The sequence below is a fragment of the Aquarana catesbeiana genome, linkage group LG03 (assembly GCF_042186555.1).
Source record: "Aquarana catesbeiana isolate 2022-GZ linkage group LG03, ASM4218655v1, whole genome shotgun sequence".
Lineage (NCBI taxonomy): Eukaryota > Metazoa > Chordata > Amphibia > Anura > Ranidae > Aquarana > Aquarana catesbeiana.
The window spans coordinates 90,423,224-90,441,521 of record NC_133326.1 but is presented as its reverse complement, the minus strand read 5'-3'; the positions used below and the strand labels follow the sequence as shown (position 1 = coordinate 90,441,521).

Genomic DNA, 18,298 nt, shown 5'->3' with positions numbered 1-18,298 from the left:
TTTTTTTTTTTTCTCTTTACTGGAATAATGGCCTTGTAAGAGGTGTTTGTTTACTTGGTTGGAATAAAACCCTATACTTAAAGGGTTAGCACAGCATATTTAGTTTAATACAAAATATGCATTTAAGTACTGGTAGCGTCTGGATAGGGCTTGATGTCACTGAGGGAGTTGGGGGGGGGGGGGGACTCTGCAGCAGACTTTGTGGCTATGTAGAGAATAAGGTTTCTGGAGGAAGCTGCTTGCAATTGTGGGGGTGGGGACTTTTCAAGCTCCCTGTAGGAGTCTGTATACCCCAGCAAGGGGCTGGGCAGCATGTTTGTGGGTTGGGGGCATTATGGGGCTGATGGCTCTGTAGGGTGCTGAGAGCTTGAAGAGGGTCTGGGCAATGTGGGCCACTATGGCAGGTCAGGTGGGGATGGGAAGCTGCAAGGTGCCGTGGGAGGATAGGACATCTGCAGCTGGATGGAGGGAGGCTGCCAGCCTGGTGGTTGGGATACACTGGACTAAAGAGTGCTTGCCAGGAAGAGCTGGGTGCTTGAAATTCCAGGACATCAGCAGAGAGACTTAATGATTTTACCTGTGCCTTCCAGAGGCGTCTGAAGCCAGGTGGCGGGTGTGCCCTTCCCCTTTTTTTTTTTTTTTTTTTTTTTTTTTTTTTTTTTTTATAAATTTTACAATGCCACCCCTCATGTTAAATGATGCTTTATACCAGGGGTCCCAGTTTACTGTCCTTCAGACTTAAAGCGGAGTTCCAACCATTTAATAAAAGTCAGCAGCTACAAAATGTAGCTACTGACTTTTTTAATAATCGCTCACCTATCCCACGGTCCAGCAATGTGCATGGCTGGGCAATCTTCTGGGACCTGTGACTTGTCCCAGAAGATTGCAGGGAGGGGGGATAGGTGTTCTTCCTTTGGACGGTGCCAGGGGAGGAAGTGTGAGCCGGGTGCCAATAATAATAATAATAGTGCCTGCTCCTCCCCCCAGAAAATTACATGCCAAATGTGGCATGTCAGTGGGTCAAGCAATAACAGTAGAAATCTCTCCTGCGCTCAGGTGTCTAGGGACTGAATATGTGGTGCGACCACCTAAATAAGGTAATGCCTGACGTCTTGCAGCCCTCCTTTGAACAATGGGTATTCAAGCTAAAAGGAAACAAAGGAGGGCGCACCGACCTAGTGCATTACCACTGGTAAACTTTATTACAGCAAAAAATATACTCGCAAACGAGCTATCAAAAATGGCTTTGACAAGGGCGCAAATGCGCTGTTCTGCGGATCGACACACCAGGACCTATTGCCAAGAGGGTCAGACCAGTGCGAATGGCCGATGGCTAGCGCGTTTCAGGGGAGCACCCCTTTCTTCAGAGCCTGAGCGGGCAATGGCTGATCTCTCAAAGTAACCTCCTATATAAGTGTTTGTGTATATATGTGCCTGTGTCTGCCACGCCCAATTGGTAGCAACGCCCCCCAATTGGCAACACCCACCTGTTTGGGCTTCCCCTCCCTGGCCCCATCTCTCTAAGTACGATCCCCACTTCAACAACCAAAAAAACAAACAATAAACACCACTCTATATTGTTTGCTGCTTGCTGAGCCGACAGATCTACAGCACCATCGGCATGAACCACAGAGCACAGCCGCTCAGAACACACCCCCCCCGGGGGGGAGGGTACCGAACCTACACACCTCACCTCCTGCATGTCGCTCCGGCGATGGCCCCATGCCGTGAGCAGATTACGGGAGATGGTACGGGGCTTCTCTGGCTCCCAGGAGCCATTGAGGCACTGTTTGCAGCGTACGCCGCTCGAAAGACCAGGAAGTGCGGGCATTCCTGAGTTCCACCCGAAACTTTCGGCCGATCGCGATGTGAGTTCCCCTTCCACAAGCGTCAAAATTGATTAAAAGGGTGAATATATATTGATGAAATTAATTAATAAAATTAGTAGAGTTAAAATTAAAGTCAATTCCAAAAATGGAGAGGTTAGTTAGAAATTATAATAATTATTTACTCAATGTGGTCCGCAGAAGCATCCTTCCAAGGTGCGATAAGTTATATAGCATATAATATATATATATATAATTCATCATTAGATATAGTATCTTGGTAGTAAAAGTCAAAATATGGAAATTCATAACAATCATATAGATAGGACCAAGAAACAAAAAAACAATGCACGATGATACCAAAATAGTAATAATCCATGTATAAGGATTATAGTAGATAAATAAGAGGTCTAAAAATGAATACAGATACTCAACGGCCTATACCATTACTAGCATTATATCATCTCTCTGCTGCCTGACTCAGACTGGGACGCAGGAATTGACAATCCCCATTCCCCACCTTAGCAGGAAAGTGACTATCTGCAACTTGTGGCAGGTGACGTGGTAAGTGGACAATCCGCAACTTGTGGCAGGTGACAATCCGCAATGGGTGGCAGGTGGACAATTTGCAACTTGTGGCAAATGGACAATCAGCAATGTGTGGCAGGCGATAGTGGACAATTTGCAACATGTGGCAAGTGACAATCCGCAGCTTGTGGTAGGTGACGTGGCAAGTGGACAATCCGCAACTTGTGGCAAGTGAACAATCCACAACTTGTGGCAGGTGACGTGGCAAGTGGAAAATCAGCAATGTGTGGCAGGTGATAGTGGACAATTTGCAACGTGTGGCAAGTGATAATCTGCATCTGGTGGCAGGTGATGTGGCAAGTGACACACTCGGGGCTCCCACTGATTCTGCATTATGGTGAGTTGAACCATTTCATTTTCTATAACAATGTAATAATAGAAATAATGTGTTTCAAACATCCTGACACTATAATAACCATGGTGCCGTGATGATTGAAGCTCCAACATCAGCCATTTCCCTGATAAATTGCCCCCAAAAAAACGTATTTTCTGGCAGTGCCCCTCCCGAGACTAGACTCTGGATCCGCCCCTGAATAGTGCCCCGTCATTGGTGTCGGTGGTAGGAATAGTGCCCCGTCATTGGTGTCGGTGGTAGGAATAGTGCCCCAGTGCTTGTGTCAATGGGAAGAATACTCCACAGTTTGGAGACCACTTGCACAAGTATATTTGATTTTTTTTTTTTTTTTTTTTTTATGTAAACGTTATAGTTTGTTTGGGGCGCTATGGGTAAAAATATTCATGTTGAGTTTTACTTCATTTGAATCCACGGTGCACAAGATCTTGCAACACCACTTCTTGCCCAGGAGGTGATTGATAGAGGCAGGACAGGCTCTCACCCACAGGCAATCTAGGTAAAGCTCGCTCGTTTTACAGCACGGAGCGGACACATTGTTGTAGATGTCGTGCTGCCTTTTGTGAAGGCGCGCAGAATCCATCCCAGAGCGGGTCGATGGGCTTTCGCTGGCGGCAGAGAGGGGCGGGGCTATTGTTTAATGCTAGAGTTTGTATCCGGAAACTGCAACTTGCCCGTGACCGCCACTTCCGGGGCCTGTCCTTCCAGAGCTCTGTGTCACGTGCCCCGGCGACATCTTAGTGCCCGGATCAAGCCGACTAAAATGGCTTCATCCAGCGGGCCCTCCGAGAAGAAGAAAGTGACCGAGCTCCGCGTTATCGACCTGAAGTCCGAGCTGAAGCGGAGGAACCTGGACGTGACCGGGGTAAAGAACGTGCTGGTGGCCCGGCTCAAGCAGGTATGGGCCCCGGTGGGAGGGGAATGTGGTGGGGAGGCCTCGTTACCGCCCAGTCGCGTCTCTCATTCGCGCTAGATATGTGCGCGGCAGAGCCGGGCTTTGTGTGTCTCTGGGGCTGGTGTACGAGATACGGCGAGCTGTGGAGGATCGGGGAGGGGGGCGCTGTACCCAGAGAGAGTGAGTGGACATACATCTATTCTATACTGTGATATGACCGAGATCTGTCCGACCAATCTGTGTGTGTATACAGATCATACCTGGGGCTCAGCTGCAGGCCTCATGCACCGAGAAATGATGAAAACGTGCTCCTAAAGGCATGTTTGGCAATTCTTTCTATTGACCAGAATATTAATTCTGCCCATTAAAATGAATGCTTAACCACTTGCTTACTGGGCACTTAAACCCCCCTCCTGTCCAGACCAGTTTTCAGCTTTTAGTGCTGTCGCACTTTGAATGACAATTGCGCGGTCATACAACACGGTACCCAAATGAAATTTTTATCATTTTTTTTTTCCCCACAAATAGAGCTTTCTTTTGATGGTATTTGATCACCTCTACGGTTTTTATTTTTTGTTTAAAAAAAATTTAAAAAGACAATTTTTAAAAAAAAATTATATTTTTTTTATATTTTATCAATTTTTGCAAACAGTTAATTTTTCTCCTTCGTTTATGTACGCCGATGAGGCGGCACTGATGGGTGGCAGTGATGGGCACTGATGGGTGGCAGTGATGGGCACTGATGGGTGGCAGTGATGGGCACTGATGGGTGGCGGTTATGGGCACTGATGGGTGGCAGTGTTGGGCACTGATTGGGCACTGACTGATGGCAGCACTGCTAGGTGGCACTAATAGGTGGCACTTGTGGGCTTTAATAGGTGGCACTTGTGGGCTTTAATAGGTGGCACTTGTGGGCACAGATGAGGCATCTGTGCCTCCTTCCTCTTCGGGACCGATGTCCCTTTTGACATGAGCCGGTGATCGGCTTTTTTTTCCTCCTCACGCTGTTAGCGTGAGGAGAAAACGAAACCGATCACCGAGCTTTTGTTTACATCATGTGACCAGCTGTCATTGGCTGACAGCTGATCACATGGTAAGGGGCCGGGACTGGCCCCTTACTCGGATCTGTGATCACCCGAGTCTCCGTGACTCGGTGATCACACCGCGCGCCCTGCAGGGTGCGCGTGCATAGGGGAGGACGTCATATGACGTCCTCCCGGAGATTGAGGTCCACGCTGTAGCCGTCATTCGGCTATGGCCCGGACCTCAAGTGGTTAAAGTGTTACTAAGCCCAGGACCTTACATTTTACTATATCTGGTCTCCCACAGTACAGAATTTATAAAGCGCTAACAGTTTACACAGTGCTTTACAATATAAAAGGCAGACATTGTTTCAATACAAGAGGATTAAGAGGGCCCTGCTCAGAAGAGCTTACAATCTAATAGGGAGGGGCAGGTGGTACAAAAGGATGTAACTGAGGGATGAGCTGATGGAAGTGATAAAAGATTAGTTGGAGGTGTGATAGGCTTCCCTGAAGAAAATAGTTTCCAGAGATTGCATGAAGGCAGCCAAAGTAGGAGATAACCGGACAGGTTGAGGTGGAGAGTTCCAGAGGATGGGAGAGGCTCTGAAGTCCTGGAGATGAGCATGGGAGGGAGCTTGAGAGAGAACAGTTTGGGTGATATTTGCGGCGGAGCTGTGAACTGCTTTGTATGTTAGTAATTCGCTGGGTGATCAGAAGCCAGTGTAGAGTGGCACACTGAGCGGTTGGTGAGGTAGATGAGTCTGACGGCAGTATTCATGATAGGCTGGAGAAGGGATAGCCTATGGGCTCTTTCACATGGGGCGGATCAGTGATGATCCGCCCCATGAATATCCGCTTGCTCAGCGGGGATCGCTCCGCCGATCCCCTCTGAGCAGGAAAATGACAGGTCCGTTGCTGCACACTGTGAAGCGACGGACCTGTCAGAGCGCCGCTCTCCCCTATGGGGGATCGGGGATGACGGACCATAGAGTCCGTCGTAACACTATCCGATCCGAAAATGGATGGAAAAGTAGGTTCTTCCTCTGTTTTTACACTTTTTCGGATCGGAGCGGGTCGGATGTCAGTGGACATGTCACTGCTGACATCCGACGCTCCATAGATGTCTATGGAGGGGTCCGTTCAGGTCCGCCTAAACAACTGGCAGGCGGATCTGAACGGATCAGCCGTGTGAAAGCGGCCTAAGGCAGCCTTTCTCAACCTTTTCAACACAGAGAAATCCTGAAAATAATTCTCCTGTCTTGGGAACCCCTACTAACGATGAAAAATCTACAACTCATCATACATTATTGTGATGGTCAAGACTTGTGGTTATTGGGAAGAATTACCCCCTTACAGATAACCAGAAAGATTAATGGTGTCCTTTTAGAACTTACCTGAGAGGCAGAAATTGACCATTGTTCAGGGAACCCCTAGGAACCCTGGTTGAGAAACCTTGGCCTATGGAGAGGTTGGCCTATGAGAAGGGAGTTGCAGTAGTCAAGGCAAGAGATAACAAGGGAGAGAGAGTAACTTGGCTTGTTCTTTTGTTTTTAAAGGGGCAAATTTTAGCAGTGTTTAACAAAGGTGTAGTCTACAAGCTTTTGACAATGATTGATTGGATTTGGTGCCGAAAGGATAGATCAGTTTAGGCTTACACCTAGTACCTCTGGCATGAGGGGAGTGATTGATGGATGCATTATTGATTTTGATGACCGAGTCATGGAGGTGGACGTGGGCAGGAGGAAATATTGGCTCAGTTTTAGAAACCTAAGATTAAGGCTTACCTGTAGGTGCAAGAAATATCTCTTAAACCTACACGGCCTTGAGTGTGCCGTTTCCAACGGCAATCGTGCCGGTAGTGGCGGCTCCTGCGCACATGCGTGGGAGTGACGTCATCGCGGCTCCAGCCAATCACAGCGCCAGAACCGTGATACCCGGAAGGAAGCTGGATGATTTCTGGAAGAGGGGACAGCGGTGACATCGCAGGCTCCTGTGTCAGGTAAGTGACACATAATGGCCTATTATGCTTTACCTTAGCAGGGAAACAAAGAGGACGTAAAACCCATCAAGGTTTACTTCCTCTTGGAGTTGGGGAGGTGAGTAGACAGACCGATAAGTCATCGGTGTGTAGATGGTATTGGAAGCCACGGGTGGTTATCATGTGACCAAGGGAGGCTGTGTAGATAAAGAAGGGGTCCAAGAATTTAGATACCCCCCCCCCCCACTAAGGTAGTAGCTAAGACGGTTGTAGACTAAGGCCCCTTTCACACGGACGGATTGACTGGTGCTTTTAGCTGCGGATTTTCTAGTTTTCTACCGCAGCTAAAAGCACACAATGCTTTCCTATGGCCCCATTCACACACTGCGTTTAGCTGTTATTTAGTTAAATGCGGTTCAGTGCGGATAAAAAAAATAGAATCGACTGCGTCCAGGAGGCGATTTAGCCGCAGGTAATCGCAGTGCACTGTGTCAGCTGCAGATAACAGCGCCGAGCTGCTCATCGGGAAAGGAAAAATGTTTTTTTTCCTTTCCCAATGAGCGATAAGCACGGGGATCCGACATGGATCTCTGCCAGTGCCCGGCACTGTTTGGTATGAATCTTGAAGGGGACCTCCACACCAAATTTTAAATAAAAAACCGGTATGGGTTCCCTCTCCAAGAGCAAACCAGGCTCTTCGGTCTGGTATGGATTTTAAGGGGAACCCCCCCCATGCCGAAAAAAACGGTGTGGGCCCCCCCCCCCCCCAAATCCAAACCAGACCCTTATTCGAGCACTCAGCCCGGTCGGTCAGGAAAGTGGGTGGGGACGGGTGTGATGTGCCCCCTGCCACTTATGTCGTCAGAGTCCCGGGGCATGATGGGACTGTGACGACATAAGGGGCGGGGTCACCGAAGGGCCTGGTATGCTCTTGGAGAGGGAACCCATGCCGGTTTTTTATTTAAAATTTGGTGTGGAGTTCCCCATCAAGATTCATACCAAACAGTGCCAAGCATTGGCGGGGATCCAAGTCGGATCCCCGTTCAATACAAGTCGGTACCCTGTCGGGTTGCTATGGAAATGGCAAACCGCAGTTAATTGCACTGTACAAATGCAGCTGATTGCAGTGCCTGGAGTCTTGAATTTCACAGAAAAAAAACATGCTTTTAACTGCGGCAGAATAGCCGTCCGTGTGAAAGGCGCCTAAGGCTTCATGTACAAGGGACGTTTTTACAACCTCTCCTGAACGATTTAACTAACTTGACAGATAGTAACTCACGCTTAAACACTCGTTCTGTTGCTTTTACATGCCACATTTAGCGGCGTTTTAACGCGTTTGTGTCTAGAAGCTTTTTTTTTTTTTTTTTTTTTTTCTTCTCAAAAATGAAACGCGGCTAGATGCGTCTAGCCATGTTTAGATGCGTTTCCCACTTGAAATGCCTTTAAACTCACATGCCTAGAAACGACTGTAAATGATCCTGTGTACATGTACTGATAAGGTAACATAGAGGAGAGTTGGGGGGCAGCTGAAACAAACTCCTAACTGCACCTTCCTTAATGTCCGTTTACCAGCAGCAGTGTACATTAAGCCTAAGCGAGGTAAATGGGAGCTATGAGTTGGGTCCTAAGCTGTTCAGGTCGGTGGGTCCAGTGAGTTTTTTTTAAGTATCGGAGTGATCTGTGCATGTTTTGGAGGGGAGATTTGAAGATGTGAGGGAGCATAGGATAGAATAAGAGGGTGACCATAGTAGTTGAGGCAACAGGATCCAGGGGACAATTGGTTAGGTGGGCATCTGAGAAGATTTATAAGCTCTTCAATAGTAGCCTGTTAAAGAGGAGAGTGACTATGCTGTTAGGCAAGGTATGTTGAGTGGAGAAGATGTACGCACAGTGGTGGGGTTCCTCACTTATTGCGTCAATTTTGTTTTTGAGGTGATTGGCAATCTCTTGGACAGGGGGTGGGGGACAAAGCAGAGAGTTGAAGGTTGAGAAGAGCTGACGGGGACTGGGTGGCAAAGTAGGCTTGTTTGACAGCATGGAGGCAGGAGTTGTAGTTTAGGAGGGCAGATAACTATAGGGTGAAGTCCTGCAGGCATTTGGTTTTACGCTACAGTCGTTCAAGAGCCCAGCAATGTCTCTTGAGATTTCTAGTGTTCGTTTTCAGGGTTGTAACGGTCGGGGCCTGATTGTGTGTAGTTAGAGGAGCAAGTGCGTCTGGTGATGAGTAAAGTGGTTGTAGACCGAGGCGGACAGGGGAGAGATTATGTCGTAGGTGGTCAGTAGCAGACTAGAGAAGGGTTAAAGTGGCTAAGGTTCCTACATGTATTCGTTTGCTGCTTGGATGGGTGGTTGGAGGCAATGATATATTGAAACTTATGAGTTTGTGATTGTAGACAGGAAAGGGGGTGTTGGTGAGGTTGCCAGGAGTGTAGAGTTGGGAGAATACAAGGTCGAGGGTTTTACCATTGGAGTGAGTGGAAGTTGTGTATCCATTGGGTTAGGTCAAAGGATGAGGTGAAGTTGAGCTGTAGCTTGGCTGTTTACATCGACAGGAACATTGAAGTCGCCAAGTGTCGCAGTACACAGAACATTAAAATTCAGTTATTTTAGGAAATGTAAACTGCTAAAAAAACTTTTTCTCATCAGCAGTATAAAGCAGTCTTGTAAGTATCAGTGTCTGGTTAAAGCTTGTAGGAGTTTTCATTTTGCTCTCACCTCTGAGGCTGCAGAACCCCTGACCCTCTGTCTGCACAGTGCTGATTGGCCCTGTACCAATCACATGCACCCTCCCAGGGAAAAAAACACTTTAGCAAAACACTAAACTGAGCATGTGCAGCTTGCCCCCGAGGCTCTGTTCTATCAGAAGGGAAGGGTCAGCAAGCCAGGATCAAACACCCTTTTTACACAATGTGGAGGATTAACCTCTTTGGTTCCACAATGAATATAACCAGCATGCTTTACTGCATATACAGATTTATTTTACTGTTGTGTGTTTAGTAACACTTTAAGCGCTAAATGCGCCTATCGTTTAGGCATGTTTACATACATTTTTTCTTCCACCTGCCCAAAAACTGCATTCTTGAACATGATGGGCCTTTTCAGCCTCTAAACTTTGTGCCTAACCTGTGCCCCTTTGGTATATGATGCATGGCCCTCGGACCTCAGCAGTCTATAGTGGGAGCATTGATTAGGGTGATGGCATTAAAGTGTTTAACCCAAAAAGAAAAATAGAGATCCTGGTCCCTTAAAGCAGTGTAAAAGGCACAGTGCTTGTACCGTGTAATCTGCCCCTCTCTAAACTGTGTAAAAAAAAAAAAAAAAAAAAAAAAAAAAAAAAACCTGTCTGATCCTGCCACTTCCTGTATCCCCCCCTCTCTGCGCCGACCATGATAATCATGGCCGCTGAGCCCTGACCACTGTGATCAATGTACGTCCCTCTGTCATCTGCAGCTCTTCTCTCCCCTCTCCCCCTCATCACCTCCCTTCCTGCCTGTCAGCTCCCTGTTCTGTGTCTGTTTCCACTCCCCTCCCCTCGTTGTTTGTACAAATAAAAAATTCGAAATGGTCCCTGTAGGCCCCGCTATTATAGCTTGCCATACTACACTGTATTAGTCTTTTTATAAAAAAAGAGGCATGTAAATATCTTTTTAGTGTGATCTTCAGGCCGGTCATGTGATTCTCGGCCAGTTTCCACAGCTACTGCAGGAGGGGCTGAGCAGCCATGTGATCTCCCTGGCTGATATCAGAGGGAGATCTTGGCCCTTCCTGCAGAAGCCATGTATCAGAGCTGTACAGTGGCCGAGAGTCATGTGATCGGTCTAAAGATTGCTCTAAAAAGGTATTTACATAGCTTGTTTTTATCCTTGGACAACTCTTTGGACTTGTCCATGGTGGAGAGATTGGAATCTGATTGCTTCTGTGAACAGGTGTCTTTTTATACAGGTAACAAGATTAGGAGCACCCCCTTTAGGCTCGATTCACACAGGGGCAACACGACTTCAACGCGACTTTGCAACGCGACTTTAACCCGACTTCAACACGACTTGTGGATCCGACTTTCAATGAACGGGGATCCGACTTGGATCCCCGCCACTGTGTTTGGTATGAATCTTTAGGGGGAACTCCGCGCCAAATTTTAAATAAAAATCCGGCATGGGTTCCCTCCCCAGGGGCATACCAGGCCCTTGGGTCCGGTATGGATCTTGAGGGGAACCCCCCTACGCCGAAAGGACGGCGTGGGGGGTCCCCCCAATCCATACCAGACCCTTATCCGAGCACGCAGCCCGGCCGGACAGGAATGGGGGTGGGGACGAGCGAGCGCCCCCCCCCCCCTCCTGAGCCGTACCAGGCCGCATGCCCTCAACATGGGGGGGTTGGTGCCGTGGGGGGGGGCCGCAGCGCGCCCCCCACCCCAATGCACCTTGTCCCCATGTTGATGAGGACAAGGGCCTCTTCCCGACAACCCTGGCCGTTGGTTGTCGCGGTCTGCGGGCGGGGGGCTTATCGGAATCTGGGAGCCCCCTTTAATAAGGGGGCCCCCAGATCCCGGCCCCCCACCCTATGTGAATGAGTATGGGGTACATGGTACCCCTACCCATTCACCTAGGGGAAAAAAGCGTCAATAAAACAAACAGTACACAGGTTTTTTAAAATAATTTATTAGGCAGCTCCGGGATCTTCTTCCGACTTCGGGGGTCCTCTTCCGACTTCGGGGGTCTCTCCGCCGTCTCCTCCCGGTGTCCGCATCCTCTGCCGGCTCCTCCGCTATCTTCTGCAGCTCAATTGCTAGCGGTGGTCCGGACTTCTGCCTTCTTCTTTTCTTCCAAAGATGTTGACACGACGCTCTCTCCAGCTGGAATGGTCTCTGAACGCTCCGCAACGGACTTATATAGGCGGTGACCCCGCCCCCTTATGAGGTCACTGTCCCAGGGCATGCTGGGGCTGTGCCGTCATAAGGGGGCGTGGTCATCACCCGGTGACCACGCCTCCTAAAACGTCACAGATCCAGCATGCCCAGGGACTGTGACAGCATAAGGGGGCGGGGTCACGGCCTATATAAGTCCCTTGCAGAGCGCACAGAAACCATTCTGGCTGGGGAGAGCGTCGTGTCAACATCTCTGGAAGAGAAGAGGGAAGAAGATGATCCAGAGGTCCGGACCACCGCTGGCAAAAGAGCGCCAGAAGATAGCGGTGGAGCCGGCAGAAGATGCAGACACCGGGAGAAGACGCCGGAGAGACCCCCGAAGTCGGAAGAAGATCCCGGAGCTGCCTAATAAATTATTTTAAATACCTGTGTACTGTGTTTTTTATTGACGCTTTTTTCCCTAGGTGAATGGGTAGGGGTACCATGTACCCCATACCTATTCACATAGGGTGGGGGGCCGGGATCTGGGGGCCCCCTTATTAAAGGGGGCTCCCAGATTCCGATAAGCCCCCCGCCCGCAGACCCCGACAACCAACGGCCAGGGTTGTCGGGAAGAGGCCCTTGTCCTCATCAACATGGGGACAAGGTGCTTTGGGGTGGGGGGGGCCGCAGCGCGCCCCCCTCCCCCAAGGCACCAAACCCCCCATGTTGAGGGCATGCGGCCTGGTACGGTTCAGGAGGGGGGGGGGCGCTCGCTCGTCCCCACCCCCATTCCTGTCCGGCCGGGCTGCGTGCTCGGATAAGGGTCTGGTATGGATTGGGGGGGACCCCCCACGTCGTTTTTTCGGCGTAGGGGGTTCTCCTCAAGGTCCATACCAGACCCAAGGGCCTGGTATGCCCCTGGAGGGGGAACCCATGCCGGATTTTTATTTAAAATTTGGCGCGGAGTTCCCCTCAAGATCATTTGAGCACAAGTCGCATGCCGAAGTCGGATCATGCGAGACGGCGATCCGACTTCAATGATAGTCAATAGGCTGAAGTCGGATCAAAGTCGGATCCAAGTAGTACAGGGAGTACGCTCTGAAGTCGGAGCGACTTCAGTAGTGTCTATTAAGACGCTCCCATGCACTGTAATGTGAATCTCTTTCTGGGGCGACTTGGGGCGACTTGAGGGCTTACAAGTCGGATCCCAAGTCGCGGTAGTGTGAACCGAGCCTTAAGAGTGCTCCAAGTCTTAGCTCGTTACCTGTATAGAAGACACCTGGGAGCCAGAAATCTTGTTGATGGGGGATCAAATGCTTATTTCACTCAAAATGCAAATCCATTTATAACTTTTTGAAATGCGTTTTTTTAGATATATTTGTTCGGTCTCTGATAGACTGATCATTTCTTTGTCAGTGGGCAAACGTACAAAAATCAGCAGGGGATAAAATACTTTTTCCCTCACTGTAGTTCTTAAAGCTCCCAGGGAGTGAGTACACAGTCTTGACAGGTACCCGCTCCACCTTCCAGTTGGATCACTGCAGCTTTCCGAGCAAAAGTTAACCCCGCCTTCTGGAACACCTCACAGGTCTGACTGTAGGACCATTCACAAATTTTAGTTTCTCAAACATCCCGGAGCCAGCGCTGATAGTTCCCCTCCCCCAGCACGGCCAGGAGAGAGAGGAGTTCAGCCATCTGTCTGGCGGATCTGATAGAAGTGGACTTTAGAGGTTGACCGAAGGGCCGATATGGGTTTTTCTCTGGGCGATGCCGATATTTAGAAATCGCGGCGGCCGATATGTTAGGCCGATTTTTTTTTTTTTTTTTTTTTTTCCCTTCATCTCATAAAATTTAACAGTTAGACCCTTTTTAACACTGGAGCATTTTTCAGGCGCTTTTGGGCTAAAAATAGCGCCTGTAAAGTGCCTGCAAAACGGCTCCCCTGCAGTTTCAGTGTGAAAGCCCGAGTGCTTTCACACTAAGGCGATGCGCTGGCAGGATGTACAAAAAAAAAAAGTCCTGCAAGCAGCATCTTTGGAGCGGTGTATACCGCTCCTCCACCACACCACTTGAAATGAATGCGCTGCTAGCTGGGTTATAAGCGCCCCACTAGCAGCCAAATAGCGCAGCTAAAAGGATGGTAAAGCGCAGCTAAAACTAGTTTTACTGTCAACACCTGCCTGCTCCAGTGTGAAAGCAGCCTTAATAAGTGATACAGAAAATGTCTTACATTTGAACATTTATTAAACAAAACAAACCTCCAATCAGTACACTTGTATGTATAATTTTTTTAAATTTTTTTTTTTATATTAAATACACAAAAACAGGTAATCAAAACTTTTGGATGAAAAAAATGGGCTAACTTTACTGTGGTTTTTTTTTTTTTTTTTTTTTTTTTTTTTTTTTTTTTTTTTTTTTTTCCCAAAAAGCATTTGAAAGACCGCTGCGCAAATACCGTGTGACTTAAAATATTGCAGCAACTGCTATTTTATTCCCTAGGATCTCTGCTAAAAAAATATATGTATATAATTTTTGGGGGTTCTAAGTGATTTTCTAGCAGAAAATAGAGGATTTTTACTTGTAAGCAACAAGTGTCAGAAAATATTTCGTCTTTAAATGGTTAAACTGAGAACTCCTACACACAAAGTTCAGTTCATTGATGAGTAGAAACATTGTATCTCTTCTTAGTTCTTTTATCAGACTTGGCAGGCTGCCCAGAGAGGAGAAACAAGTGCTCCATTGAAGACTTCAGGCAACTTACATTGACTTCTATTACAGAAGTCATTTGCAAGTCTCGCTGAAGTTATAATCTGGCTTTTTTATCAGCACAATCGGCAGATTAATTAAAAAACGCCAAATATCAGCCTATATATCGGCTGGTCAATATATCGGTTGACCACTAGTGGACATGCTGTCCGTTTTTGTCCGATCTCCCCATAGGAATCAGCGGGGCTCTGACAGGTCCCTCCCCGCTCAGTGAGCAGAGACTGACCTATCATTCCCTGGCTCAGTGGAAATCAACAGAGCGATCTGCTGAGCTGGTGGACTCCACTAAACGAATCTGCCCCATGTGGAAGGGGCCTAAAGGTCAATAGGCAAAGCTGAGAGGTGTAACTGTGTAAACTTGTCATGTGTATCTGTAAAGGTACATATTGGGGGCTACATTAAGGGGTTTTGTCATTAGAAATAAAGCTTTGTTAAACAAAAAAGTTTTGTTATCTGGCTCCTAGATTTAAAGCAAATTTGTCAAGCCCTGCTTTAATGTGACACTAAACCTAGGTTCACATTAGAGAAGCACCGAAATTTCTGTGGCCAAAACAGATCAGCCTAAAATGGTGTTATCTGTATTATGCAGATAATGACGCCGAAAACGCATGTAATTTGCCGCCTTTTTTACCCCTTTTTTTTTTTTTTTTTTTTTTTTTACTATGCTTATGGTGTTTTTCATAGGTCACGTGACCAGGGTGGATTTGGCTTAAATCACTAGTAGGCTTTTACCCCCTTCCTTGACCAGAGCACTTTTTGCGTTTCTGCACTGCGTTGCTTCAACTGACAATTGCGTGGTCGTGTGACATTACACCCAAACAAAATTGACGTCCTCCCCCCACAAATAGAGCTTTCTTTTGGTGGTATTTGATTGCCTCTGCGGCTTTTATTTTTTGCGCTATAAGCCAAAAAAGCGACAATTTTGACAAAATGTATTTTTTACTTTTTGCTATAATATCTTTAAAAATATAAAAAAATTATTTTTTTTCCTCAGTTTAGGCTGATACGTATTCTACATATTTTTGTTTAAAAAAAAAAAAAAAAAAAAAGTGCGATAAGCGTGTATTGATTGGTTTGCACAAAAGTTATAGCGTCTGCAAAATGGGGGATAGTTTTATGGCTTTTTTTTTTTTTTCTTTTTGGTTCTGTGACATAATGACGGTGGACACGTCGGATAATTTTGACACATTTTTGCGACCGTTTGCATTTTTAAAGCGATCAATGCTATAAAATTGCATTGATTACTGTACTGTAAAAGGCAGTAGAGGGGTTAAGTGTGTTCTAACTGAAGGGGCGAAGGGACTGTGCAGGGGAAATGACAGATTGTCTGTTCATACTCTGTATGGACAGACAAACTTTTCTCCCCTCAGAGAACCGGAAATTGTGTGTTTTACACACACAGATCCCAGTTCTCGTTGTGCCCCGAGTGATTGCGGGAGCCTGGCGGTGATCGTGACCGCCGGGCACTCAAATCTGCTCCGTGGGTGCACACGCGGCCGTCTGTTACCGACAAAACATGACGGCGATTCGCTCAGTTGAGCCATGTTGCCGCAGTACAAACCGTGTCAGCTGGTCGGCATGCGGTTAAAGAGCAACTGTTATCTCTGTCCTGCAGTGGCTCCTCCTCTGACCTGCTGTTAACTCGCAGTCCATTCACTTTAATGGACGGCTGGTGATGCGGCAGTGACGCAAGGTGAGGGATGTGGCGGCAGCAGGCATGGATGCCCGCTAACAGGCGCTGCCATTATGTATCTGAAATGACATGTTCTCTTTTAAATGTAAGGACTCATTCTTGCTGGAAGTTGCAGTAGAAAACTATCTTTTAGATAGATTTTTACTCCAAAAGCAATTTATTAAAATAAATGTGATAAAAATTGATTTAAAAAAAAAAAAAACCTTTCTTCTTCTTTCTTCTTCTTTCTTCTTCTTTCTTCTTCTTTCTTCTTCTTTCTTCTTCTTTCTTCTTCTTTCTTCTTCTTTCTTCTTCTTCTTCTTCTTTCTCTTCTTTCTTCTTCTTTCTTCTTCTTTCTTCTTCTTTCTTCTTCTTTCTTCTTCTTTTCTTCTTCTTTCTTCTTCTTTCTTCTTCTTTCTTCTTCTTTCTTCTTCTTTCTTCTTCTTTCTTCTTCTTTCTTCTTCTTTCTTCTTCTTCTTCTTCTTTCTTCTTTCTTCTTTCTTCTTTCTTCTTCTTTCTTCTTCTTCTTCTTTCTTCTTCTTCTTCTTCTTCTTTCTTCTTCTTCTTCTTTCTTCTTTCTTCTTCTTTCTTCTTTCTTCTTCTTCTTTCTTCTCATATTGATGCAGGTGTTTATGAAATTGCAGATTCTTTAACCTACATTGTTGTGATGTTTCTTTACAGGCAATTGAAGAAGAAGGTGGTGATCCTGATAATGTTGAAATAAGTTCTTCTGCAGATACTCCTACAAAAAAACTAATGAAGAACAAGGGTGTGTATCGGATCTTTTCAGTCTTTTCTTGATCTACTTTGCTCCAGAGTTTTTGACAGTTTAGAGTTGTAATCAGAGTAAGCACTGTGTTTTAGGATTATAAAGTCTCGTGTGTTTTTTATAGGAAAAAAACACAAAACAAAAACTAGCATTTTATACTTACCTGCCCTGTTGCAGTGGGTTTGCCCAGTTCCTCCTCTTTGGTGCCTCTCCTGGCCCCTCCCTCCCGTTAAGTGCCTCCAGAGCAAGCCGCTTGCTGTGAGTGCACCCAAGCCGAGCTGCAGCTCCGTGTGTCCATTCAGACAGGGAGCCCTGGTTCGGCCCTGCCCCCTCTCTCCTGATTGGCTAACTGAAAGCAGCAGGAACCAATGACACCACTGCTGTGTCTTCTGTGGATTTGATAGTCTGACTGTTTTTTGTCTCAGACTCTGTGTATGCAGAGTCTGAGACAAAAAACAGTCAGACTATCAAATCCACAGAAGTACACAGCATAGCAAGGGAGCCAGGGCAGCACATCCAGAGACAGAAAGGAGTCAGAATCTGAGGTCATCACACCGAGACCAAGTTACGTGTAGAAGAGCTCTGCCCAGAGTCCTAGATGCAATTTGGATTCCATATCATTTGGTTGGGAGACCCCACTTCATTGCCTATTGGCAATACAAGCTTTACTGACTCATGAGACATATGTTTGTATGAGTCCAACTGTTCTGGTAAGCCTGCATTGCTTCTACGCGGGGGACCCATTATACCTGTGTCACTTCTTTACCAGCTATCCACGTGGTGAACAACATTATCATGTCTATGGGACTTTTACCCTTTTTCAAAATCTTGTTTTTATAGATGCCTATTAGAGTATCTCACATCAATATTTGTGATATATATGCAGTCATTTGCGTTTTTTGTGTATGCATTTTTTTCAATTTAAAAATCTTTGTAATTTAAGTTAGCGCTACACTATATATGCACCTTTATTTAATTTGTAAATAACTTTTCAATGCTTTGTACCATTGCTGACAGCTGAAGTTAAAACAAAACCGTTGCGGTTGGTATCGGCGAGTAATAAAAAAAAAAAAATCGGTATCGGTACTTGTCTCCATTGTAAAAAAAAAAATACATAAAATGGTATCAGTGCATCCCATAATTTTACGTGTTTTTAACTCCTTTTTGGAATTTCATAGGGTCTGTATTAAAGTGTAAGTAAAGCTTTGAGCGAAAAAAAAAATAGCCATTCTCCTTGCAGGTTGATGTTAGAATGACAGGCATAACATTAAAATGGTGCCCTCTCTCAGCACGCTTTCACCACTGCAGTTGCCTCCATCGTTGATTGTTCTTCCTTCCACGTTCACACTGTCTGGCATTTTGAATGAATGGTCATGCTGCAATGACGTCACTCCCCCTGCATGCGCATGGGAGTCAAACGCGGCACAGCGATCTCTGCATTGACTGCCCACGAAGTGTGCCCTGAATGCAGAGTGTAGTGCACGTGTGCAGTGACCTAATGAGCTAAAGCCCTTGTGAATTATCCCTAAAAGGTATATGTTTAGTATATATTAACTGTTCCCACAGGTAAGCCTTATTGTA

The 18,298-nt window shown here is 46.5% G+C and overlaps 1 protein-coding gene across 5 annotated transcripts in view; it reads left to right on the top strand.

Annotated features, from left to right (window-relative positions):
* SLTM (SAFB like transcription modulator) overlaps nt 1-18,298 on the top strand; it is a 214,329-nt gene that overhangs the window by 85,511 nt on the left and 110,520 nt on the right. For 2 of the 5 annotated variants that reach the window (XM_073618821.1, XM_073618819.1), the window contains one exon: nt 16,630-16,717. In XM_073618821.1, coding sequence (XP_073474922.1) covers nt 16,630-16,717 — 88 coding nt within the window. Of the gene's footprint in view, nt 1-3,457; nt 3,665-3,717; nt 3,842-16,629; nt 16,718-18,298 lie in introns of those variants that run through there. The other 3 variants (XM_073618818.1, XM_073618820.1, XM_073618822.1) reach the window with 3 other exon arrangements.